Source organism: Hakea prostrata, chromosome 5, assembly GCF_041222555.1.
Source record: "Hakea prostrata isolate BN-2017 chromosome 5, UWA_Hpros_2, whole genome shotgun sequence".
NCBI classification, from domain to species: domain Eukaryota; kingdom Viridiplantae; phylum Streptophyta; class Magnoliopsida; order Proteales; family Proteaceae; genus Hakea; species Hakea prostrata.
Window position 1 is genome coordinate 57,369,002 of NC_142604.1, and position 26,751 is coordinate 57,395,752.

Consider the following 26,751-nt stretch of genomic DNA (forward strand, 5'->3'; position numbering starts at 1 on the left):
ACAGTTTGCTGAGGTGGCCTACTAACTTTCTCACCTCATATATTTTCAAACTCATAAATAAGTGAGATTTTATGAAAAAATGTAGAAATAACAAAGTGAGACTCACATCTAACACTTTTCTATAAAATCCCGTCATTTTCTTCTTTTTTTCCATCCTATTATATATGGAGTCCACATGTTTATTCGTTTCATCTCACCTTTGCAACCAAACGGTGCCTAAGGGACCTTAAAAGTTCAAGATTATGAACCAAACTACTAGGTTCTCCATCCTCCATGCAGCGGTTCTTAAAACACCAAGTGGTTATTTACAAAATATTGGAGCCGAGTAGAGTTAGGGGTTTCATTTTGTAAGTTTATAAAATAGTAAATCATTGAATAAAAAATTAAAAAAAATCGTATTTACAACATAAGCCCTGCTACCATAATTGATATCGTTCAATTATTTTTAGTACACATGACGACATCTTGACCGTTGGATGCATTGCAACAAATAAAATTCCCATAAAAAACAAAATAATTCTTCCATTATCAAGTACGAGTAGAGTATTGTTAAGTCTTTTTAGCACGATAAAGAGAGTAGTTTTCTTTCATTCTCCAAATTATAGGTTTGTGAAATACTTTATTTTTGTAAAACTATTGGTAAGTCTCATTGTTCACCTTGGGTTTCTACTTTTTATGCCTTCCCTAATGTTTTTCCTTTTGCCTCCTCAAGTCCTTGGTGCTATTGGAGAATCTAAATCATCACCCCGTTTGGGGAGCACTCTGTGCTTCCCGACGGCTTTACCACCACAAATCCTGTGGGACCCACAGAAAAAAAAAAGAACCCATCACCCAACCCCTAGGTCCTCCTGTATTTATGGTGGTAAAGCCGTAGGGGAACACTTTACGGGTAGGTGATCCGGACTCGTGCTATTGGAGTTGGTGCGAATTATACAATTTTAGTTGGTATAGCAATCAATGTAATTGCGATGTGACAAGGTTTAATATGGGCAACAGATTATAAGCGTATTAAAGTGGAGGTTGAACTTGAGAATCAAGCTCTAATAGTCATTCAATGAATCCGAGTGAAGCACCATGGAAGGTGTCTTCTATAATATCAAATATTTTAAGGATTGTGGAGTCTTTCGAGTCCATTTTCTTTATTCATGTCTCAAGAGTGGCTAACATGGCAGCTGATGCTTTGGCAAAGAAAAGTACTTTTAACACAAAAGACTTTTCTTACAATAAAAAATCTACCTTTTTACTTGTTAGGTGGATTTTGTTATTTGATATATTAGGATTAGGTTTTAATTGGGGCTTTTAAGTCTAATAAAATATTATATTAAAAAAATATTATGTAATTTCCTTTTGTGTACCGTACCAAAGAGAGGGTGGGCTTTGTTAGGTACGGTATCCAAGAGATCTATCTTATCAGTGTTTAAAGATGGACCCCGAAAACGGGGAACAAAAGGGAGGACCCAACAGACCAGAGAAGGTCAAGCAAGGAAGCAGCGGGCGACCAGGGACACCGGGCGGCCACGAAAGACACGACGGTGGGGACGCCTATTTATGTGGTCATAAACCTTTAGGGGAGCATGTTGTTCCTCTTGTGACGGGAAGGCGATCTGGACTCTTCGTCCCCTAGGTCTATGGGGTTCAAATCGTTTGATGATCCCCTTTTGAGTAGTTTGATGATGAAAACAGAAAGCTACAACACCAAAGGCTAGAGATTTAGTGTTGCACAATTAACGTGCAACACTGAGGTGCGTACAGTGACGATGGAATGGGTGGTCGAGATTTCGATTTTGACCACTCGGCTTGATCGTGACCATACGCACCTCACTACTAAAGTTGAACCCCACCTGAAGACCAAGGAACAAAATCTCGGCGAACCTCGCCGGTTTGCAGGTTGTCGAAACCAATGAAATAGCGAAATCTCGCCGAGATTTTGCCAAACATTTCCATGGTGGTTGAAAACACATGAGCTTCTAAAGAGTGAGGTTAAAATGGTGAGAAAGAAAACGATTGGATTCTACTCATCAACTCACTGTCACCGGAGAAGATGCTCCTCAATCTGCTCATTGTTTGGCTAACGTGAATAATAAGAAAACTTAAAAAGTGAAAAGAAACTTGGGAAAAGTAAAGTGAAGTTTACAGTGAACATTAATTACATTAACTTTGAAGTTCTAACTAAGGAATCTTACACCGCACATTATTTTTTTTTTAAATGGCAGCCAACCCGAGATTAGAGAGAGAACGAGAGAGGGCCAGAGGGGTGAGTGAGTGCACGGTGCAGTGACTGATTCGGACGCTTTTTTTTTTTGGCGAAAAATCGTCAAAAATCTTGATATTTTGAATAAAAAAAGATAATTATTTCTCAAATATCGTTTCGGGGTGGGTTTCGGTTTGGCCAGTGGGCGAAATCACATAAATTCGTTACGTTCTTCTTTGCCAAAGACCCCCAGCGCCTTCTTTCCCAAATGGCCCCCGCCAAGGCTGCAATGTAACGTAAGCCGTCTTCAAAAAAAAGGCGCCAGAGCTACCGCAGCAAAACCGCCCAGCTCGTACACTTCCAAATAACCTGCTCTAACAGGAGAGAGCCATGGATTCTGAAATGGAGCTCGAAGGTTGGATTAATGGCGACGAAAGCGCGAAAGCTATGCTTGAAAGGGTCTTAACAGAACGCCCTCTATTGCTTCTCCCTCCTCTTCATCGCGTTCCTCTTCGTGTCGGTAACGTTGTTGAAATCGTTGGTTCTTCTCCTTCCGCCAAAACCCAGATCCTGATTCAGGTATTCCCCTTTATTCTATTTTTGTTCGTTAAAATTTTCTTGTAGTAGTTATACACTTCTACCTTTTCACCGTGTTAGCTATTCTTAAATTGTAACATTCTCTGAGGTCAAATTTTATGAAGAATCACAACTTCATATGAGTTATACGTTTCTGCTTGTACTACATGTAGGCTGCAATCAGTTGTATTCTTCCCAGAGAATGGAATGGAGTGTATTATGGTGGTTTAGAGCGTTTAGTAATCTACTTTGATTTGGATTGTCGCTTTGACATCCTACGTCTCTCGGAATCACTAAAGTTGCAGATAATAGAAGCTAATCGTAAGTCCTTTTCTTACTTCTCTGGCTTGCGTCTCTTTGTGCAATGTAACGATTATGAATTTTCTTTTATTAGGATTTTAACACTTCCATAATCCGTAATGCACGTGGAAGAATAAAGTGCTGCGCTCTAAGGAACTTCTCGACGATGTTGAATGGTTTCATTATTGATTTATCCGTCTTCTAATAGATCCTTATCCCTCTGTTATTGGAAGTTACATCTTTATGCGTTACCAATTTTGTTTGAACATTTCCTACTGTGTTGGGAACTTGTTCTTTATTTTACTAAATTGCTGAAGTATTCCATTTGAAAACTCAGATAGGTAGGGCTCATTAGAGAAATCCAAAAAAAGAAGCTGAAGGCACGGGTAATGGTATGCCATAAGAATTTTTGCTGTCTTTAGATGCATGGTTGATTAAGCAAGTCATCCACTAACTCATTTGCTGATATTTCTGCCACTGAAGTAGGGTCAGATGGTAGATCTTGAACGTCTGACTTGTCTGAGAAGTTGTGACAAGCACTAGTGGATGATCTTTCCCCTTCCCAATCCTTGCTTGACATCCACTCTTTAAGAGTGCCCTTACTCTATTAGACCCTAGCGGATCCAATGACAGTGCCTTCCCATTACCAAAATGCAATATTGATACTTGAAGTTCCTAGGTTATGCACCCGGCAACTTTTTCCTAGTGGATTAATTTTTTTTCCCAACATGTTCTGTGTCCATATCTTTTTTATAGGGCCAACTGTATTGACTGAACTTTTTTCTGTGGATATGCTTTAGGTGCTTATTTACCCTCCAAACAGGGTTCTCACATGTCCGACTTATGCTAGGAGTCTTTTGTTGAATGACAAGTAAATTTTAATCTCATGCGTACATATAAGCAAATGCCCTCATTCACTTTTGAATTTGGTTTCAAACTTCGCTAGGATCAAGCAATGTGAACAAAGGGGGCCCAAATGAGGATTTCGATTTCATGGAGGAGCTATTTGTATCATGCATGAAGCGTTTCTTGTATGTCCGATGTTACAACAGTTTTGAATTTTTGGCTGCTCTTAAGGTAAGGAGTTCAACAGTTGGTGTAGTGTAACTATTACAATGGTCCCTCTTACCCCCATTGTGTCCCCTCCCCCCCTGGCACAAAAAAGAAAAAACCCTGCAGAAATGTTATCTATTGATGATGCTATTCATGGTATGAAGTATAGTTCAGATTGAACCAAAAATAGTTTTGGTTTCTATACTAGTTGAAAAGAAATGGCATGTGAATTGAGGGGTCTTCACTGTTTTAGTTTTTTTCACCAAAATGGACCATATCTGGTGGCGTCTTTTGAAAATATTGATAATATATTTTGGTTTCAAATGGGGTCAAAAAAATTGTTGCCACTGAAATCTTGAAACTTGGCATGAACTCTGAAGTGAACCTGAAATACTGGGTTAATATTTTTGTCAAAATATGGATGCAATATTTCTTATGGTTGATATATTATGTTCATTTATGTCTGAGGATAAGGAAGTAATCATTTGTTGTATTAAAGACTTGTTTCATTTGCAATATGTCTGAGGGTTAATATTTTTGTCGAAATATGGATGCAATATTTCTTATGGTTGATATATTATGTTCATTTATGTCTGAGGATAAGGAAGTAATCATTTGTTGTATTAAAGACTTGTTTAATTTGCATTGAATTTATAGACATTGCATTTGCAACTTCAAAAGGAATGTGAAGCACATGGTGTTAGTGTTCATTTCCTTATCATTGACAGGTCTGGTCTACAGTCCTTATACTCTAGTTCTTTATTTTTTTACTACTTCCATTGGACTTTCTTTGTGAGGATAGATGTTATGTTTTGTGTTTATTTTGTAAATTTGAATCTAATCTCTTGTCTCCACACTTTCTTTAGTTGTTGTTTTATGCAGTTGGTGATGTGCTAACTTCATAACAATGACACAAACATGTTCCTTGGTTTTCTTTATTTATTTATTTATTTATTTTTTTGGATGAATAAATATATTTATTACCAAAGGAGAGAAAAAAGAGGGTTTGGGGGGGGGAGATTACAAGGAGCGTAAGGTAGTGCTCGGACAAAGCTAAGCTGAAAGAGAGGTTTGACTAAAGGCACCAAGTGTAACAACTAGCTGAAGGCTAGCACCAATAGAAAAGCATTTGGGATCCCTAGGTTGAGTAAAATCTAATTCTTCATTTTGTTCTTTTACTTTTTCTTTTTAGGAGATTTAAAGTCAACAATGAAATCTTTGTCGATTTGATGACGCCCCTTGGTAATGTGGTTGCTTCGCCTACAACCATCTCGATTGGAGGCGTAAGTGGGGGTAGAGATGTCGGTCTTTGTAGAACCGCCAATGTGTCCTTGTCGCGCAATGAAGGGAGATCATTATTACTGGGATGGGCTGCCCACAAGCAGAGGAGATGGGGAATGGAAGAAAGAGAAGCAACCGGCCAAGCTCTTGAGATAGTTAGATATCCCTAGATTAGGTGTCCTTGCAAAAACGGTAGAGGAAAAAGAGGAAAGGAGAGACGAAGAGGAGATGGATATGGGATGGGCAAGGTTTTTTTCTTCTTTTTTTTTTTTTGGGGGGGGGGGGGGGAGAAGGAACAAGAGTTGGGTCAAGTGAAGGGCTGGGCCAAGAGGATTGGGTGGGAGGGAAGGAGATGGGCTGGTATAAGAGAGTTGGGTTTGGAGGGAGTGACGGGGAGGTGAAGGATTAGGAGGAATGGGCCTGGATACGAGAAGTTTCTCCGATGGTAGGTGGAGAGGCTTAGGCCAAGCCTAGGTTAGGAGGAGCAATGGTAGAAGGAGGGCCCCCCAAGGGTGGAAGCCTAAAGAGAGATGGAGAAGGGGTTTGGTTTTTTTTTTTTTTTTTTTTTTTGGGGGGGGGGGGGTTGTAAGGGAGAGAGGTACAAGGTGGGGACAAGAAAAGGGGAGGGGGGAATCAGTCGCAATGTTTACACTAAAAGGAGAAAGAAGCATTAGGTGTAGGGAAGGGTCTTAGGGGTTTCAGAGCAAAGCGGAGCAGAATTTGCAGTGCCAGAAGGGGCAGAGAGGGTCACAAGGAAGTTAGCGCGGGTGGGGGGGGGGTTCAGGGGCAAGGTGGAGGGTGGTAGGGGTTCCATAGTGGCCAGAACAGAGAATCGGTTTCGGCCAGTGGAATAGCTGGCCTAGTTGGAGACTTCCTATTCAAGAATGCCATTAAGGCAAAGGGCATGATCTGTCCGTCAATAATAGTGGGGGGGGGGTTTAGACACAGAGAGAAGCCTTGTCTAGAGGGTTGAGTATAAGAGGAGAAAGGAGTGGACTGGGAAGGGGGTGGGGGGAAGAAGAGAAGGGCGAAGGAGAAGGATCAGAGGAGAGGTCTCCGGAGGTAGGGGAGGAGTGGGGTCAGTCATGGCATCCTCACTTCCGTTCTAATCTACTTTACATGCTCCTGAATTCAATTTATATACCCTAGTAGTCTTGTTGAAGTCTGAAGTCAGTAGTCTTGTACTAGAATTGTGATCCTGCTGGGGGTTAGGATAGTTGGGTCCTACCTCTACATTACATGCCGTACAGAAGAAATCCTTCTAGTTTGCACTTGCTATTCCATCCCCCAAGGTGGAAGGGCCATTGGTAGAAATCAAAATCTTGCTATGATGTGTAAAAGCATAGAGGACCATATTTCTAAGTAGATTAGATCTTTGGAAATGAACAAAAAGAGAAAAGCAGAGGAAAATGAAACAGCATCTATTTTATTTTTTATTATAATAACCAAGGCACTGACTTTCCTTTTAACTCCTAATCTGATTTAAAAGATCCTTCCAGAAAGTGCTAAAAAAGGAAGCACCCCAAGAAAGTTAAGGCATTAAGTGGAAATGAACATACTTGCTAAGTTTCCGTTTTATATTGTTATTGAGTAATTCTCACATATGTGGTCATACTGATTGCCTGTTTATACTGTTTGGAATTTAAGAAATTCTCATGATTGCTTACTCTGTTATGTGGCGAAACACTGGTAGTTTTGTCTCCTATGAAAATGCTATATTTGGAAGATGACTAATATAATTTTATGTTATTATCTTAGTGTTCAATTCTGTTTTTTTTTCCCTTCCCTCATAGCATTAGTGCATTCTATTGGGTCGATCGAGCTTCTGCAATGTTGTCAATTGGTGGTGATAAAAGGTAATTAAAATTAATTGGATAATTTTCAGTTTGAATGGATATAGTGTTGAAACATGTGAAATTTTCTGGATGCTGAAAAATTGTTCTTGGCAAGTTTATTATTTGCTTAGAATTATCATTCCCTTCAGTGTTCCTAGATAAGAGTCATTGCTGGGTACTGCTGCTTTCTTGGTGCTATCACGTTTTAGTTCTTGTTTCTTTCTGATAGTACTGGGATTTCAACTTCAAGCTAAAAAAACTGAAGCTCTTATTATAACATTTTTTGACAAATTATTACTGTCACAATGGTCCATTATTTTTCCAAGTATCATAGTATCTATGCTGCCATGAGGAGAAATGATATGTCCATTCCAACCATTGGATAGAGAGCAAATGCTTTTGATCAGCCATGTGTCGAATTCAGAGTCTAATTCAATCAAATACTCCCTTTTGTATTTACAAACACTGTGTGTGTCCAATGAAATAAAAGAACAAGAAGAAGAAGAAGCCTTGTCTCAACTAAATGGAGTAGGCTACATGGATCCTTGCCTTCCAATTAGTTCTATTTGAGGCCATACTAGATACAAGGCCTAAGCTATGCTATGACTGAAAATAGATGGTTTAGATTAACAATAAAAAAAAAAAAAAAAAAAATGGATGGCTCAGATTTGCTTTTTGATCCTCTAAAAATGACCTTCCATATATGGATAAAATGCCCATTTATTTTCTACCCCTTTTGAATTTGTCAAATTTGTTTCAAGAGGACTATGGAAATTTTATTTGCCATTTGGTTAACTAGGAGATCTTGGAGGTGTTTTACCAAGGTCTGGAATTTTGATTTCTGCATTGGTCAGAGACCAAAACATCTCTCAGATACCAACATTCAGTCAAATTATTGCATATTTTGGTAAAAAAATATGCATTTTGGTGGTGAAACAGTTAAGATTTTCTCAAAAAGTTCAGGAGGAGCCCATTTAAACATGATTGCACATATTCAAATGATAGAATTTCAAAAAGAATAGATAAAAATGATAGTTTGGATTTGGACCTTTGTTTTCTTTCATTTAACATATTCTATCCATAATTTAGTACTGAAAAACACTACATTCAATGAAAACAACTAAAATTTGTATTAAACATGAAGAAAAAAAATCATTTAATAGTGTATCAATGTAAAATTGTCATAGAGTTTAGTTCAAATAAATGTTGACATCCCTAAGGTTGGAGTTTTTTGAGAAAAAATCTGGATCTCCCAGGCTCCACAAAGGTTTTGGTTGAAATACTGGTTAGAGTTGAAATTTTTGATGCATTAAATTGTTCATTAGAGCTGGTACAGGTTTACCTCTGAAATATGATAAGCTACGAGAATGTTGTTTAAGGTGGCATGGCCATGCTCAAATGAGGGCCTTAGAGTGCTTCAATTTGGTAGAGTGATTTAATCCAGCTTGAAGGAAATAAAAGAGCTAGGGGTAGACCTAAAATGCCCTTAGGAAAAATGGTGAGAAAGACATGTCATAACTTAGGCTATGTATCAAGTATGACCTTGATAGAGATTATTGGAGGTCAAGGGTCCGTCTAGCTGAACCTATCTACTGGGTATGAAGCTGAGATATTGTTGCTATAAATAATGGGAATGTAATGTTTCGCCGGAACGAGAGATATGTTTCATTCCTTTAGGCACTTCGAATGAAAACTTGTTCAAAGCATTGTATTCTTTTTGATGCACATTGTGTTTCATTTTGGTTTTAAGAGGTCTTGCCCCTACCAGAAGTTCTTGATGTCAACCATTTTTTCCCCCCCTCTTATGGGGTAAGTAATTGGGCTGTTTTTTTTTTTTTTTTTTTTTTTGGGGGGGGGGGGGGGGGGGTGGTGGTGGTGGCATATTGGGCGTGTTTATCTACCACTAATGGCATTTTCTGAGTTGAGCAATGCTTACCTTCTTAACTTAGCCAAAATTTGAATGAAGATAAAGCAGTTAAACAGGTTTGGCTATCTTTAGGATTTAGTTTTAATTTTGATTTGCAAGATGTTTTGTTTTTTATATTGTGAGAGAGTGAAAGGTGCATCGGGAGTGTTAAATGACAAAAACACATGCTGTAAAGCCTGGGGGAGATTTTATTGGACAATAATAAGATCAGCCATGATATCTGGAGTGGAATTTTTGGGGGTTAAGACAAGCAATATATGACAAGATGAGTATCTAGTAGAGATCAGGATGTGGAGGGGATGTGCGGCAACGCCAGGGAGACAGAGTAAGGAATAGTTGTATTAGAACTGAATTAAGAGTTGCAACAATCCAACACAAAATCCGTGCGAGCTGCTTGAGGTGGTAGGACATGTCCAACGGAGATCTACGGATGCACTACTAAGAAGATTGACCAGAAATAGTTTGATGGAACTAAAAGAGATAGATGCATTGCCTAAAATGACTATTGGAGAAGTAAGAAAAAAGGATATGAATGTGGTGGGGCTCGATACTAGTATGAATGCAAACAAAGCTGTTGGGAGGATAAAGACCTGGGCTGACCTTGTAGGAGGCTTCTTGACTATTGGTTTGACTTCCCTACCTTGCTTATTGTCCCTTTTTCGTTCTTCTACTCCATTTACTTCTTTGGTACTTGTGTTCGTGTTTGTCGTAGCCTTCTTTGGCTCCATGTAGTTGACTCCATTTAGTTGGGATATTTATGCTTGTAGATTGTGAGATAGTGAGCTGTATTGACTTTGAGTAGAGGTAAGGCAGAATATGCCCGCCCATTGTATTTTCCTTGCAATGTCTTTTATTAGTAAACTTCTGGGTAGCCCTGGGTCCTGGATAATACATTCGGGCTGAAAAAGTAACAAATAAAACCAAAAATATGAACAATATCTCAATTTGGCAAATCTTAGTATAAGGATTGGAGCTGCTCTATCAGTCTGCTTTAACTTCTTTCTGATATTATAAGACAGAGATAGTTTAGTGTTGCTCTTGAAAGAGTAAAATAGAAAATGGCTTGTTCAGTTTTTACTGCAATGAATTGGGAGGTCTGAAGAAAAACCGTAAAAAGACACTGATGTAGCCTCAAGTGAATGAGGGTAGTTCTTCTAGGATCTTATCAATGGCAACCTTACCTTGAGGTTCAAACTTGGGCTTCAAGGGTTTCATCCAGAACTGGTTCAGGTCTTAGGACTCCTATTTCTGAATATTTCAGTTACCCGAAAGCTGGTTTCTTTCCCTTTGAAGGTTGATGATTTGATTATATTAAGGGTTAGGGTTTGGGAATCTAGGACTAGGGTTTTATGGTTTTATGGTTAGGGTTCTAAGGATCTACAGTTAGGTTTGCGAATATAGGGCAGCAAATGGATTAGGGTTTGGGAACTAGGGTAGGGAAGGAATAGGGTTTCAGGATTTAGGTAGTCTAGGGTTTATGAAGAAAAGAAGAAGAAGAAGAAGTGGTTGAATGGGGTAGGGTTTTAAAACAGAAAATTAATAGAGTGGAAGGGGAATGGCTGAGTGCTGACTTGTTACTTACCTGTAAAAAAAGCCTTGTAATGATGGAGATGGAAAGAAGTGGAGGCAGGCTACAAGCACTGCCAAAGGAGAATCCTTCAACTAAAAACCCTAAGTGGCTTACTTGATCGCATGGAAGTCCCTTACCACCGATGAGAAGCTCTAGCCTTGCTCTTAAGCAGCAGCAGACTCATTATTAATTGTATTCTTAAATCTGTCCTCTATTACATGCCCTTTATATAGCCTTATATAAGAAGTCCTAGTGAAACTAGGACTTGTAAACTGACTTTCATACTTGTACTCAACATGCTAATCCAAATTCAAGTAGGACTCTTGTAACTAAACTTAGAAGGACTTGTTATCATATCCTAGACTGACTCAAACATTACTTATACTAAAAATAAAACATAAAATGACCATTCCGCCTTTATAACTTAAGCTGGGCAGAATTTACGTAATTAGTCCAAAACTAAATTGAAAACCTGATGTAACCCCAGGTTTTGGGTTAGATAATTAGGATCTTCTAGAATGGAACCAGCACTCAATTAGGGCTTCTGGAGGTTTTGGCTAAGGATTTTAGGGTTATAAGGCTGCTGGGTTTGGTGAAACAGGTCTGAGTTTTGCTGAATTTCAAAATTCAATCTGAATTTGAATTTTCGGGAAAATTTAGGGTTTCGGTTGGGAGGGGGAAAGGGATAGGGTTGCAAGGGGAATCTCACCACTTTCCCAATGCCAAATTCTCAAACTCAAATCAATTCATTCATCATGACTGAAACTAACTTACAATAGAAAGGCTACTTATAGCCTGAAACAAAGGACTTTGACTCATACTAGGATATCTTGGCTGTTAGGGTCCCAATACAAATTAACTTGGACTCTGAAATACTTATCAAAAGGAATCTAATTTGGATCTGAGATCTCACTTAAACACTTTTAAGTCATCTATTTAAACAAATGCTAAGTAGATAACTTAAGATCTAAGCAACCAAATTACAACTGATGCGTCCAAAATCTGCTCAGCCCTTAGATCTCCTGAGAATGACCTGCAAAACGAAGCGTCAAATGTGGCCCGACCGTTGGGGTTGGGAGTCCACCTCCGAAGGCTAAGTCAGTTGATGAACTTAATCACAAACGGCTCGGCGGGAAAAGGGGGGGGGGGGGGATGAATAACTGGAATACGATTCAGATAGTAAGCATCTGAGTGTGCACGTCCAAGTGTGTGTGTCCTTCCCTTGCGGGGAGGTGATGTTTATATAGAGTGTACCTTCGAATATTCTTCGTTGGATGTATTTGAGCCTTCTTCGGATAATCGTTGGATCTCAACAGATAGATCCGTTGAGTGATAGACTTCTACTAGTTTGGACTAGTAGAGGACTCCTAGGATAACCCGATCGTTATCTGATGGTTATCCTTTTGAAAACGATAAGTGACAGCCGGTGAAATCTGCCTGCCGTCATTAGGTTAATTAACCTCCTCCATAAGTATTGGATTAGGGCGTGCTTGTGGTTGATTTAGTTTTCTTCCTCACCAAGCTATCTCCTGAACCCGGCTCGCTCGGAAGCGAGTCGATTCCCTTCGTCTCGACCGGAGTCAAGGGTCGAACCATGAATGAACCAAGTCCAATCATATTTTCTCCGTATCACGAGCCCCCCAGACCAAGCGTTCGGTCGATCCCGAGGGCTTGGTTTTTAACTGGGTTCGTCGTCAAGTAATAGTCTTGCATAATCCCTTAAATGTCATTTCGCATTTAATGCAGTAGTGTTGCTTTTTCCTCGAGCTTTGTGAGGGTACCACTACGCATCCTCCTGCAGTTGAAACTATCGTGGCTCACGCAATCAAAACGACGGTTTCTGAACACCTGTTTTGGATTCGTGAGTTCAAACTTTCGAACCGTCTTCAAATCTCGATCGTTGGTGCCGAATTAATCTCGATCGTCCACGTCCTCGAACATTCGTGCGGGTGCTTAAAAGCGGTTCGTTGTCTTCGTAGGTTTCATTCTTCTTGTCTGGAATTTTGAAACCTCGTCGTCTTCATCGCGCCTTTACGATTCTTTCGTTCTCGAGCTCTCTGCCTCAGTGAATCAGTAAGTTTACTGATCTTTTTGCAAAGTTTACTTTCTGTCTCCAGGTTTCTTTTTCTCTGGAAACTGCAGTTAGACCTTTTAGTAATGGAAGATAGTAGGGTTTCCTCTGAGACTTCCCCTGTGCCAAGCGCCGGTAAAAGCGATAGTGGCAATGAGGCCTTTGTTTCCCTCCCCTCTGAGCAGTCGGATAGTGACAACAAAACCCTAACTGCTCTTTGGCGTGACTTCGCAGAAGTTAGCCAACAAAGAATATAAGAAAAAACTGAGACTTCTTCTGTTCATCTTGAGTCCGGACCTTCCATGACTCCTAGGGTGACTGCCGAGTCTTCTGAGCGGTCAAAAGAATCCACCAAATCCGCCGGTGGACCTGACTCTGTAGCTTCCTCCTATAATGAGGAAAATCTTCCTTTAGCTGTCAAGGGTTTTGGCTTTCCTTCTTCGTACCATCTTAGGGCTCCCAAACCAGATGAAAGAGTTGATTCAACCCTTCCTGGCGAATTTTCCCTGTATATAGATGCACTGGAAAGCGGGGTTCGCTTTCCTTTCTTCCATCCCTTATTTTCAGCCGTTCTGAACCATTGGGACATCTGTCCCGGAATGCTTCTTCCCAATAGCTGGCGTCTCATCGTCGGCTTCTTGGGTTTATGTTTTGAACTTGGCATCATGCCTTCTCTTCCTCTTTTCGTACATTTTCACATTCTTTCCATCTCCCATCCTCCTGGTTGGGTTGTGCTTTCCAAGCGCAACAAAGTGGAACTTGACTGGATGGGTAGCAATCTTGCCAAAGGAACTTGCCCTTCTAACCACAAAGGGTGGCGCAAGCGATATTTCTTCTGCCAAGCGCCTCAATCTGATCTTAGCTTCCCAACCGTCTGGAAGCAGTACATTTCATACTCTGAGGGTAACCGGGTCCTTCCCTTATCCCAAGAAGACAGAGCAGCTGTTGGGAAGATCAAGTCAATTCCATGGTATCAAGAGATACATGGATATGAGATGGAATACAACTCCATCCTTCAATACTGGGGGTTGGCTCGACGTGAGCTTTCTATCCACCATGTTTTACTTTCTTGAAGATACTGAGAATTCTTTCAACTCTGACTCTTGTCTTTCTTTACAGTGCCTCCAAGAATGGATCCCGAAAGTCTTCGGGTAAAAGCTGCCAAGGCTGTTGTGACTGCTGAACGACGGTCCCCTCGAGCCTTGACTGCAGTACAAGTATCTTCTGCACCTCCTCCAGACCCTTCATACAAGGGTATCAGGAACCTGAAGCCAGTAGTTGAAGCTTCGGGGAGAGGGAAAAAACCAATGGTGGAAGAGATAGACCTCCCCTCTCCTACTCGATCCAAAAGGAAGCATGACTCAGCTGATGCTTCCGCCTCGAAGAAATCCAAAAAGAATAAAGACTCTGAGGAGATCTTCATGCCTCAATGGACGCTGACACGGACAGATCGGGCAACTCAGGATCCTGAGAAGGCTGCTGAATGGAGCTCTCTCGGTCTCCTGCCTGCCGATCGTCAGGCCTTTGAAGCTCTGGAGGATGACGTTCTTGTTAGTCATTCCACAAGGTATTAATCTTCTTGATCTTTTGCTAATTGCTTTGTAATCTTCTCCGAGATTTTCTGATAATCTCCCTGTTTTTTCAGGAATGCTGTGTTGAGCTTTTATCAACACATGGAGGCATTGAGCCGAGTTGGTCGCAATGGCTCCTTGCTGAGACATGTGAAGAGAATTTGGCAAAGGCCAATTCTGAAGTAGACCGGCTGAAGAAGGCAGCCGAAGAGTTGAAGGAGAAGCATGATGAGGAGCTGAATTCCTTAAGGAAGGAACTTGACTCGTCAAATGTTCGTGCCCAGGCTGCTGAACGTGAGGCCAGGAAGCATAAAAAGGAGGCTATTGCCTTTGGCGAGAGCCTCGAGCTTAAGTCCTTGGATAATGAGCGCCTATCGAAAATGGCAGTTCCCAGCGAACCCGAACATATCAAGCCATATCTTCGGAGGAAATGCATCCGGAAGTATCTGAACAGCGTCCCCTTTACCAAATTGATGGGCCGCTTCAACCTTCAAGCTTATCGAGCGGGGCAAAATGACGTCTGGGAAAAGATCCTTGAATCTAACCCTTCCTTTGATACAACTCCCTTTCGAGAGGTGTGTCACAAAGAAATCTTCGGGAAGCTTAAGTTGGCTTTTCCGGATTGGGTTTTGGAAGAGGAGGATCCTATTCCAGCGGACCCAAATATTGAGGAGTATCTTGCTGATTCACCGCCTCTTCCCGAAGAACCTTCTCAGCCTGCTTCGGAAAGAGATCTTGATAAAGACTCCTCGATTGATAATGAAGAAGAAACATAGGAAACCATTTCCCATATGTATATCTTTTTTTTTTTTTGTAAGGGTTGGCCCTCTACGTTCTTGATGAAATAGAAATCAATCTTTTTTCTCGAACTCTTCCAATGATTGCCTTAATGCTTCTTCGTCTCATATCCCAAAATATCGTCTTTAGGTCAAGACGCAAATGATACAAGTTAATCTTGTAGAGTAACTTGTACCTTAACTGGAGATAACGTTTGGGATATCACAGAGATGCGCTCGGGAGAGATGTGTTCATTTTCCTCTGAACATTTACTCCCAACCGTTCCTCTATTTATTGCGAAGTCCAAACGTTTTCTGCATTCGTATGATCACTTCTCCCAATGAGTTAGAAATACCTCATGTGGTGCAATGGTTGGTAGTATCCTCGTATTAGGTGAATATTGTTCCATGTGGAAGCCTTGATCAACCTTCGAATTTTGAATTTGAAGCGCCGTTATCCCCTGACCGTTGATCCTTCGTTTTGAGGAGTTCGAAGCGTCTCTTCGATCCTGTCCCTTGATTACCTTGGGGTTTCAACCATCGCATCACACCTTGAGGCTATTTAAGCCCCTCAAAGGTACTTCACCCTTATCTTGCTATCTGCAAATTATTCTTTGTCTGATAGATTTGCAAAACAACATTTCGTCTTCTTTTGCTCTTATAGTACTCTTGTCCTTCAACACCATCTTCAATCAGAAGTTGAAAAAGTAAGTCTTTTGCTCCATTTTTGTCACGAATCTTCATCTCTTCTTCTCCCTGAGTAAACTCCACAGTATTCATACTTTGGGTTTACTTATGATGGAAGTTCTGAACTGTTCATGCTTACAGAGAGACCTAGGGTTTCCCCTTTTTCTGTATGTTGTAGGATCTTCGTACTGACACTACTTTTTTGTATTTGCAATGCCTCCCAGAATTGATTTGAGCTTTATTAGGGCGAATTCCTGTAAGAAAACTGCCCCAGTACCGACGAAGGTTGCTTCTTGTGAGGCGATTGCATCTGGTGAATCTTCTAAACGTAAGGAGACTGTTGTTGGTGAATCTTCAGATTAGATTCCCACAGTTTCTGCCGATGTTTCTCCTATGCTCCCTCTGCCTGAAGAAACCGTTCGGTCTTCCAAGGAGGATGTGGCTCCCTCCGCCGTTGTTTGTACTGTTGATGCCCCTGCTGGAGAAACCGTTTGGGATCCCCTGATGAAGACCCTTCGGACATCTGAGGCAACTATGTTGGCATCTGATGAAGGTGCGGTCCCTGCAGGTGCTACTTCTATTTCCAACTCTAAGGCTTGTTTGGCATCCTCCTCCTCCCCGTCTCTGGAGCTGGAGGATTTTGCCACTAGGAAGCGCCCTAGGTTGGCGGATGATGTAGCTCATCCTTCTTGTTCTTCGAGGAAGTCTGACTTGGTGTCAAGCGAGTTTGACAAGGCACTAGAGTGGTGCATTGCTGTTCAAATGCCTGCCAAGAGCAGAGTCCTCTCCACCATTCCAGACAGTGACTTTATGAAGTCACTGGTGATGTAAGTTTTTCTTCATTTTCTTTTTTGTTCTGAAAATTTTTCTTTTGCTCATGAATAACTTGGAAGTTTTTGCAGGAGTCTTACTGGTAACTTCCACAACCAAGTGGAAGCAGCCTCTAGACTCAGTAGACGAGTGATGAAGTTTCCAAGCTTCGGGAAGACTCCAAAGCCAAAGACGCAGAAATTGCTCGTCTTGGAAACTTAGCTTGGGAAGTTGCAAGGGAGAAAAATTCCGTGAATCAACGTCTCCATTCGGATTTGGATGATGCCAGGGAGAAGATCCGACGGCTGGAACGAGAAGCAGGAAGGTCAGGGGCGAAAGGATCTAAAGCGTTACCCCAAAGGCAAGCTGTTATTCCTTTGCCCGAATCCCTTCCAACTGATGTTCGCAGAGCTTGCATCTTCAAGTATTTGCACAGTAAGCCTTTTGTTGACATGTTGAACGCTTATAACTTGCAGGCATACCGGGATGGCGAAAACAAAGTATGGGAATCAATATTAAGGAGAGATCCTTATTTCAACACGATTCCCTACAACGCCAATTGTCATCCTGAAGTGTTTGCAAAGCTGGGTCTTCCTCTCCTTGACTGGTCCAAGGATACGATCGATCTTCCACCTCCAGATCCGGATATCATGCATTATCTCGATGATTCCCCTCCTTATGCTCCTCTCAAAGGATTCAGTTATGAAGAGCTTGCCTTGAATGCAGGTTTGATCAACGATCAGGCTTCTTCCGGTCAAGCTGGATAAAGAGTATGGAATTGCAGAGGATTTTGATAACATGCTTTTTCCCGACTCTGTTCTTCTTCTTCTTCTTCTTCTTGAATCTATGCTGCTTCTTGACTCTGTGTTACTTCTGGCAAAGCTCCTTCGATCTTGTTTAACTTCTTAATGATCACTGATGATGACTTTCTTTTTTGACTGAGCGAAGATTGTATCCCAACACTTGTTGTCCCATATAAATGCTTGATGTAAAGGTTGGCCTCTTCTGGTCGTTTAAAGAAATAAAGAATTGAACTTCATCTTTGAACTTTGCCAGTCACTTGAGTCATTGTTGCAGTAGGTCTTATAATGCCTTTATTTAGAGATTTCCGTAGAAATTCAATAAGTCTGAGAAGGAACTCACTCGGGTTTTAAACCGATGCCTTGTAGAAGGAACTCACACGGGTTTTAAACCGATGCCTTTACTTAAGAATTTCCGGAGAAATTCAATAAGTCTGAGAATGAACTCACTCGGGTTTTAAACCGATGCCTTGTAAAAGGATCTCATTCGGGTTTTAAACTGATGCCTTTACTTAAGAATTTCGGGAGAAATTCAATAAGTCTGAGAAGAAACTCACTCGGGTTTTAAACCGATGCCTTGTAGAAGGAACTCACTCGGGTTTTAAACCAATGCCTTTACTTAAGAATTTCCGAAGAAATTCAATAAGTCTGAGAAGGAACTCACTCGGGTTTTAAACCGATGCCTTTTGATTTTGTCGCTGGATCTGTTCCTCGAATGTGTTGTATGATGCCCCCAATCAAAAGACAGTATGTTGAAAACTGAAAATTGTATTGATTGAGTTTGAAATTTGTTACATCATGAACGAAAATGATAATCTTCAAGGATAATATTTCTTTAGATGCCTGGCATTCCACGAACGATCCAACTCTTTCTGGGTTGTCATGTTCTTTAGCTTGTAAGCCCCCGAACCGACTGGTTTAATAATCATATATGGTCCTTCCCATGAAGGGTCCAATTTCCTCTGATGACGTGGATCTGAAGCTAAGGTATTTCTCAATACCATTTCTCCTGCTGAGTATCGACTGATTCTTTACTCGGGAATTATAATGCGATGCTATCCTCCGTTGATAATGTTGAGTTCGGGCTATTGCTTTTGCATGAACCTCATCCAATAAATCAAGGCTATCAAGCAGTCCTTGTTCATTCGCTTTTTCTTCGAATTCTCGGTCCCGTAGTGTTCCAGCCATTACTTCCACAAGTGCCAATGCCTCAGATCCGTATGCCAGTTTAAAAGGAGATTCTCCTGTAGGTGTCCGAACCGTAGTTCGGTAGGCCCATAGGACATTCTGCAATTCTTTGACCCATAAGGCTTTATCAGCTTCGAGTCTTCTCTTTATTCCTTCAAGTAGTGTTCGGTTTGTAACCTCTACCTGACCATTGCTTTGGGGGTATGCCACTGATGACATACGATGCTCGATCAAATAAGTTCCACAAAATTGTTCGAATTGTGGACAGTCGAATTGAGTGCCATGATCGGTAACGATTATTTTTGGCATTCCGAACCGGTATATAACTGACTCGAGCACGAATTTCTCCACCTTTCTTTCAATGATGGTTGCCAAGGCGCTAGCCTCGACCCATTTGGTGAAGTAATCGATTGCTACTATAAGATACTCTCTTCCGCCCGACGCTTTGGTGAATTTGCCCATGATATCGATTCCCCACATCGCGAAAGGGATGGGATCTAAAATCGAAGTCATGGTTTCAGCTGGGCGTTTAGATACCGTAGCATGGATTTGACAGTTGCTACATCGGCGAACGTATTCCATAGTAGCTTGTTGGAGCTTAGGCCAGTATAATCCAAGCCTCAGAATTTTGTGTGCCAAGGCTCGACCGCCCATGTGAGCACCACAAATTCCTTCATGCACCTCAGGCAGGGCTGATTCCGATCCCTCGGGACCCAAACATCTCAGGAGGGGTCTAGAGTAAGATCTTCTGTACAGCCTTCCATTCTGCATAATGAATCGCGCTGATCGTAATTTGATTAATCTCGCCTCTTTTGGATCCTCCGGTAACTTACCATCCCTCAGATATTCAACTATTGGACCATCCAGCAACGCTCCGCTTCAATATAGGAAATTTCCTTATCGTGATAGCTTGGAAATGTTATTTCTTCGATGTAGACCGAAGGGTCTAAATTCTTCTCTTTGGCATTGGCTAATCGGGATAACTCATCTGCCATTGTATTTTCTTCTCTTGGAATCTGACATACTTTCAGATTCCTAAACTCTTTCTGCAATACTTGCACAATCTCTTGATATTTCTGTAACCAGGGTTCTTTAACACCATATTTCCCTTGTACTTGATTGACAATAAGCTGAGAGTCACTATAAATAGTTATGTTTGCTATTGCCAAAGCTTTTGACAATCTAAGTCCAGCTATTAGGGCCTCGTACTCCGCCTCATTATTACTTGCTTCGAATGCAAATCTTAGCGCATACCGAATAATAAATCCTGCTGGACTCTTCAGGAGAATTCCAGCTCCTGCCCCATCTTTGTTGCTTGAACCATCCACATATACCTCCCACATTGTAGGGATAGTGGGCTCGATAACTTCTTCCATGGGTGCAGTAGTCTCTACTACAAAGTCGGCTAGTGCTTGAGCTTTGATTGCCGTTCGAGGCTTAAAGCTTACTTGGAACTCACTGAGTTCAACCAACCAAGCCACCATTCTCCCAGATAAATCAGGTTTACGAAGAACTTTACTAAGAGGAAAAGTAGTAAATACCTCGATGGAATGAGCCTGAAAATATGGCCGTAGTTTTCTAGCTGCTATCATAAGAGCTAGAGCCTGCTTCTCGATCTGAGAATATCGTGTTTCCGCGTCCAGTAGTACGTGATTGACATAATAAATTGGCCATTGTTTCTTGTCCTTTTCCCGAACAAGAATTGCACTGACCGCCGAAGGGGATGCTGCTAAATATAGCTGCAAGACTTCTCCCTTCTCGGGTCGAGATAATAGCGGTGGTCTTCTTAGTGTCTCCTTTAGTTCCTCGAAAGCTTTCTGACATTCTTCAGTCCATTTTGCCTCCTTGCTTCCCCTCAAGTCTTTGAGAGCCTTGAAAAAAGGTAGACACTTTTCTCCTGATTGTGAGATGAAACGGTTCAAAGCGGCTACTCTCCCCATCAAGCATTGTACATCCCGAACAGTTTTGGGGGCCTCCATGTCAATCAAAAGCTTGTGTTTTGGCTGGATTAGCTTCAATACCTCTTTGTGATACCATAAAGCCTAAGAATTTGCCTGACGAGACTCCAAAGGCACATTTCTCCGGATTCAGCCTCATTCGGTATTTTCGTAGTATCGAAAATACCTCTGTTAAATCTTCAATATGTTTCGTTCTTGCAATGCTCTTTACCAGCATATCGTCAACATAAGCTTCGACGTTTTTCCCGATCAAATCCTTGAATATTTTGTTGATGGCCCTTTGGTAAGTAGCCCCTGCATTCTTCAGGCCGAATGGCATGACTTTATAATAAAAACTTTCACGATCAGTCATGAAAGCCGTAAACTTTTCATCCTCCCTACTCATGAGGATTTGATTATACCCTGAGTAAGCATCCATGAAACTCAAGGTTTCATATCCTGCAGTTGCATCTATCAGCAGATCAATCCTAGGCAATAGGTAACAATCTTTAGGGCAAGCCTTGTTGAGGTCTGTGTAATCTGTACACATTCTCCACTTCCCATTTGCCTTTTTGACCATCACGACGTTGGCCAGCCAGATGGGGCATTCAATTGGTTCGATGAAACCAGAACTCTTTAGCTTCTCGACTTCGCCCCGAACGGCTTCATATTTTTCCATGGAGAAATTTCTCCTTCGCTGGATAACTGGTTTCACCTTGGGATCTAGCCAAAGTTTGTGTTCTGCAATCTGCCTACCGATTCCTAGCATATCATCTGCAGACCACGCGAACACATCACTATTTTGCTGAAGAAAAGGACTTCAACTCCCCTTTGAATTCTTCCAGCTGCTCAGACCCGATATAAGTAACTCTTTTTTCATCACCGGGATATAAGCTGGATTTGCTCCAAGTTTTTCTACGAGCTCGGGCCTTTGCATTTCTGCTTCATCCCGATCATCTCGTACTTCAATCGGTAATGCCGTTATCTTTCTCGGCCCTTCCTTATCTTTTAAATATGCAGCATAACATTGCCGAGAACATCCTCTGGTTAGATGAAACTTGATCGACTCCCATCTCAGTCGGGAACTTTATTTTAAGGTGCTTCGTTGAAACGATAGCACCTAATTTTGACAATGATGGTCTCCCAAGAATTACATTGTAAGCAGGGAGATCCCGAACCACCAAGAAATTTACCCGAACGGTGGCTTCCTTGGGGAAGCTCCCAATTGATAAGTCCAACTGGACCGATCCTTCCGCAATTGCAGATGATCCTGCAAAGCCATATAGATGTGTGGATGATGGCTCCATCAAGTCTTCATCCACCTTAAGTTTTTGATAGGCTGTATAAGATAAAAGATCTGCAGCAGATCCGGTGTCAACTAACACCTTGTGTACTTCGCGGCATGCAATCTCTACCTTGATGACTATGGCATCATCATGAGGCAGACAAACGCCTCTCTCATCTTCTTCTCCAAAGGTGATCGAACCCTCACCATTTGGTCTCTTACGCTTTTGCGTTTCTCCGGTTTCAACAAATTTTGATTTTGCTTTCAGCCTCCGAAGTGATTCAGGCTCGGGACCTCCGAAAATTGTAAGGATCGGTGACTAAGTAGCATCAATTACCTCCTTACCCTTCTTAGACTTAGGAGCCTCTGCCGGTTGATCCGGGCTAACCGAACGGTCCCTTTTTATTGCTGCATCGCGTGGTTCCTCTCGCCTTCTATTGACGAAACTGGACAAATGTCCTTGGGATATCAATCTCTCGATATCTGCCTTTAAATGTCTACAATCATTGGTATAATGACCGTAATCTTTATGGAAACGGCAATATTTTTCTCGATCCTGCTCCCCTGGTTTTGAAGGAAGTTTCGGAGGCCACTTCAAGATATTCCGCTTCTTGATAATGTTCAAAATATCACCCCGAGGAATATTTAGTGGAGTGTACTCACTTTTGTCGGGAGATCTCTGCCGCCATGCCTGATGAGGCTTTCCAACTCGATCTCGAATATTCTGTTTCGGCTTCTGCTTGTTTTCAGGAGCCTTTTGCTCCTTCACGGAGGCTTTATTGTCCCCCTGGCGGGCGTCCAAGATTTCCATGACTTCAACTGTTTTTGACATCTTTGTACCAACTCGGCATAAGTTGTGGGCATATCCTGAAATAATAACTCCAAGAGTCTTCGATTAGTGAGTCCAGTGAACAAAGCAGTTTTAGCTACTTGCTCATCTAGATTCTCTATCTCCATTGTAACCCTGTTGAATCTTTTCAGATATTCCCGAATTGATTCATTCTTCCCTTGTCTAATAGTAAACAAGGTTTCTTCGGTCTTCTTGATCTGAATTCCACTCTGGAACCGCCCTATGAATTTGCGTGCCAACTCGTTGAAATTCACGATCCTTCCCGATGGGAGGTTCGAGAACCATTTCTGTGCCGCTCAGTTAAAGATGAACCAAAGACTTTGCAGAGAATTTCATCAGAATTACCTGCAACTGCCATAGTCTGCTGATAATAACCGATGTGGGCCGTAGGATCTCCGGAGTCGTCGAATGTAGAAAAAGTTGGCAGATGGAAATTGTGAGGAAACTGATATCCGGAAATGGGTTCGACAAACGGAGTCGTTTGAATAACTGAATAGATATCATCAGTTATCCTACCTTTCACCAATTGCCCGAGCTTTTGATTGATATTAGCCAATTCCAGACCAATATGTGTCGATCGATCTTTAGCAACACGATCACGACGACCTCGAACAACGCGACATCATTATCACGAACAACACAATCATCACGAACAACACGATTATCACGAACAGTACGATCATCACGAACAACACGTCTAATAGTTGGTGAGTGAGTTCTCACTCTGTAACCAACCTTGTATTTGAATCAGTAGTACTTCCTTGTGGTCCATCGAACCGATCATCACGCCTAGGGAGATTTTCAATTCTCCTAGGTATTCGGTCGCCTTCACGGAAGTTTTGACCGACATTTTGTTCGTCAATCAGTCTCTCCGATCTCGCTGTGATGCGCGCCTTTCTGCATCACGGCGATTGGGCTCTGGTGGCACCACCACCTGCCTGGTTAGTGCCCGGAGTGCCTGACTTACATCCAGCATCTGGAGTTTCAGTTGATCCAATTGATGCTGCAGTGAATCTGGAAGATTGTTACCTCCTTGACCGCCATCTACTTCGAGCGGCCGACTTCCCTGAGGAATATCTGGATTGTTTACTCCAGGAATTTGGACGCCTAGCATCTCGCTGTGCAGAAGCAGCTGCTGCTGCTGCCGCTGATCTAGTCACCATAGCTTTCTGAAACGATTCCCACAGACGGCGCCAAATGATGCTTCCAAAATCTGCTCAGCCCTTAGATCTCCTGAGAATGACCTGCAAAACGAAGCGTCAGATGTGGCCCGACCGCTGGGGTCGGGAGTCCACCTCCGAAGGCTAAGTCGGTTGATGAACTTAATCACAAACGGCTCTGCTAGAACAAGAGCTAAGGAATGAATAACTGGAATACGATTCAGATAGTAAGCATCTGAGTGTGCACGTCCAAGTGTGTGTGTCCTTCCCTTGCGGGGAGGTGATGTTTATATAGAGTGTACCTTCGAATATTCTTCGTTGGATGTATTTGAGCCTTCTTCGGATAATCGTTGGATCTCAACAGATAGATCCGTTGAGTGATAGACTTCTACTAGTTTGGACTAGTAGAGGACTCCTAGGATAACCCGATCATTATCTGATGGTTATCCTTTTGAAAAAGATAAGTGACAGCCGCCGAAATCTGCCTGCCGTCATTAGGTTAATTAACCTCCTCCATAAGTAATTGATTAGGGCGTGCTTGTGGCTGATTTAGTTTTCTTCCTCAGCAAGCTATTTCCTGAACCCGGGTTGCTCGGAAGCGAGTCGATTCCCTTCGTCTCGACCGGAGTCAAGGGTCGAACCATGAATGAACCAAGTCCAATCATATTTTCTCCGTATCAACAACAAACTGGACTCCTGCAACATGACTTGACTCACAAGTAAACCAATCCCAAACTAACTACAAACTTGACTCAACTTTGACTAGACCAAATAACAAACTAAGAGTTGATCCAGAATCATTGGATCAAGGGGAATCCTTCCAGACCCATATTGGGCCCAAAAAGAGGGGTTTGGAAAGTGCCAGAATACCCCTGGGGTATTCAGCCAGCCTTAGGTGCACCTTTGGGTCTGGTTTTGGGCCCAATTTTTTTTTTTTTTTTGGGGGGGGGGGGGGGGTGTTCCAACCATGGATACATCAAAACCTATTTTCGTAGTTGACCTAAACACTAAACTTATGGGCCCATGGACATTACCACATAATCTTGTTGTACAAAGGCCAAAGACCAATATCTATCAACCCTAAGTTGATATCAAAGAAAAATTGGCCAATTTCGTTCCTGACCTGCATCAGACACAAGTTTTAGCCGGAAAACATAGAAAGAGAAGACACTGTTGTTTCAATTTTATCAACTGATCCACATTTCTGCAATTGTTATTCTGGATCCCACCTTGGCAGTATTGATTTTTACCTTTTAGTGTTCATTGAAATTAACATCTCCTTGATTACATTATATAGATATCATCTTCTTCATTGCTATCTTGGTTCGGCAGGAAAAGCATCTCTCTTCAAAGTGTGGCAGAAACTGTTGTTCAGGAAATTCAGAAGCTTCTACAGGTGCGACCAATGCTTGTTTTAGCTTCAAAAGCTATCATATTTGGTGATGGATCTCTCTCAAGTGAGGTCAAAAGGTTAGTGCCTGAGTTCCAGCATAAACAGATACACATTTTCATGGTTTGTTTGGCACGTTCATAGATATTTGATTCTTTGACTGATCAACCTTAGTTTGTCTTTTCTCATGTATAATTCAGTTTTTGTCTTGGCACTGTTGATCCGTGATAGGTCACACCTTTTAACTTACCAACTTTACAAGCTCTTTTGTTTGCGCAATAATTGGATTTCTTCCGTCTCACATGAGTATTACATCTGTAACATCATTGGAGAAAAGGATGCAGTTCTGGCAAAAAAAGATGTGGGCATTGGATAATCAAAGATGGGGTGTTAATCTTTTATCTGATTAACATATTTTTGGGTTTGGTACCTTGCACTCCTCATTTGTATATTAATAGGTTGTGGAGGTCTCAACTTTGTTGTTTAGCAGTCAAATAGGAATTTAATTTTCAAATGCACAAAGATTTTGAATAAAATGACCTAAGGATTGGAGAAGCCTTGGTTGTTGGATTTTTTATAATAGGGACAACAAAATTAGTTGAGAATTGGAGAAGGGATTTTAAACATAAGCTGTAGAGTTGATACGGGGGAAATTTATAATCAAGTTGATTGGTATATGGAAAAAGGCTTTATGAATCAGATGGATTCTGTAGAAATATAATATCGACATAACATACACGCCCCCCCCCCCCTACACACAAAAAAAAAAACCCAGAAAACTACACCACCCCAGATAAAGAAGTAAAAAAGGATTTATAAAATTGTTAGTCTAAGAAAATCCCAGTGTTAGAATAGTGTAAATGTTAACTTCCACAACAATCCAGTTTCTGTTTAGGAATGCTGGGAGGGGTTGATTTTTTATCCTTTTTAATTTGATTAACTATTTTATTGCTTACAGTAGGGTATATTTGATTATTTATGAATAATGTGGTGTGTAAAAGAAATAACAAAAAATGATCACATTTTACTTCTAAATGACTCATATTGTACCCGTCATGGTTTCCAGCCAGGTTTCCTCAAAAGCTTGGTTGGGTACAAGTGGCTTCTATGCAACTATTCAGGTTGAAACTTGCGAAATATGGTTCAAGCTTCAAACATGGGATTTTTTTAAAAATCCGCTATATCCTTATGGTTGAAACTGCTTGTTTTGATTGAGTTTTAAAATCCTGGTTGTACCTTGCTGTGTACTTTCTCAACTTAGCCATCTCCTTCACAGAATATCATACTAGAACATAAAAAATTCAGAAAATTGCTAAATCCAGTAGGATTGAAGATAAATCATTAAATAATACATAATGTCCAAGTCTTACAAGTACAAGCAGATTTGTACAAGTGTCACATAAATTTAAATTCTAAGTGTCTAAGCAAGGGTAGAACACCCCTACAAAATCGTTTGTTCAACTCTATGTTAGTACACCATATATAGTTCCAGG

The 26,751-nt window shown here is 41.3% G+C and overlaps 1 protein-coding gene across 2 annotated transcripts in view; it reads left to right on the forward strand.

Annotated features, from left to right (window-relative positions):
• The first annotated feature begins 2,456 nt into the window (after positions 1–2,456).
• Positions 2,457–26,751, forward strand: part of XRCC2 (homolog of X-ray repair cross complementing 2 (XRCC2)) — a 70,898-nt gene continuing 46,603 nt past the window's right edge. For both annotated transcript variants that reach the window (XR_016173364.1, XM_089154824.1), the window contains exons 1-6: positions 2,457–2,770; positions 2,941–3,088; positions 4,014–4,144; positions 4,778–4,848; positions 7,195–7,257; positions 25,201–25,338. Coding sequence is in view for 1 of the 2 variants with exons in the window: in XM_089154824.1 (XP_089010950.1) it covers positions 2,582–2,770; positions 2,941–3,088; positions 4,014–4,144; positions 4,778–4,848; positions 7,195–7,257; positions 25,201–25,338 (740 nt within the window). In the remaining variant the exon portion in view is untranslated. The remainder of the gene's footprint in view (positions 2,771–2,940; positions 3,089–4,013; positions 4,145–4,777; positions 4,849–7,194; positions 7,258–25,200; positions 25,339–26,751) is intronic.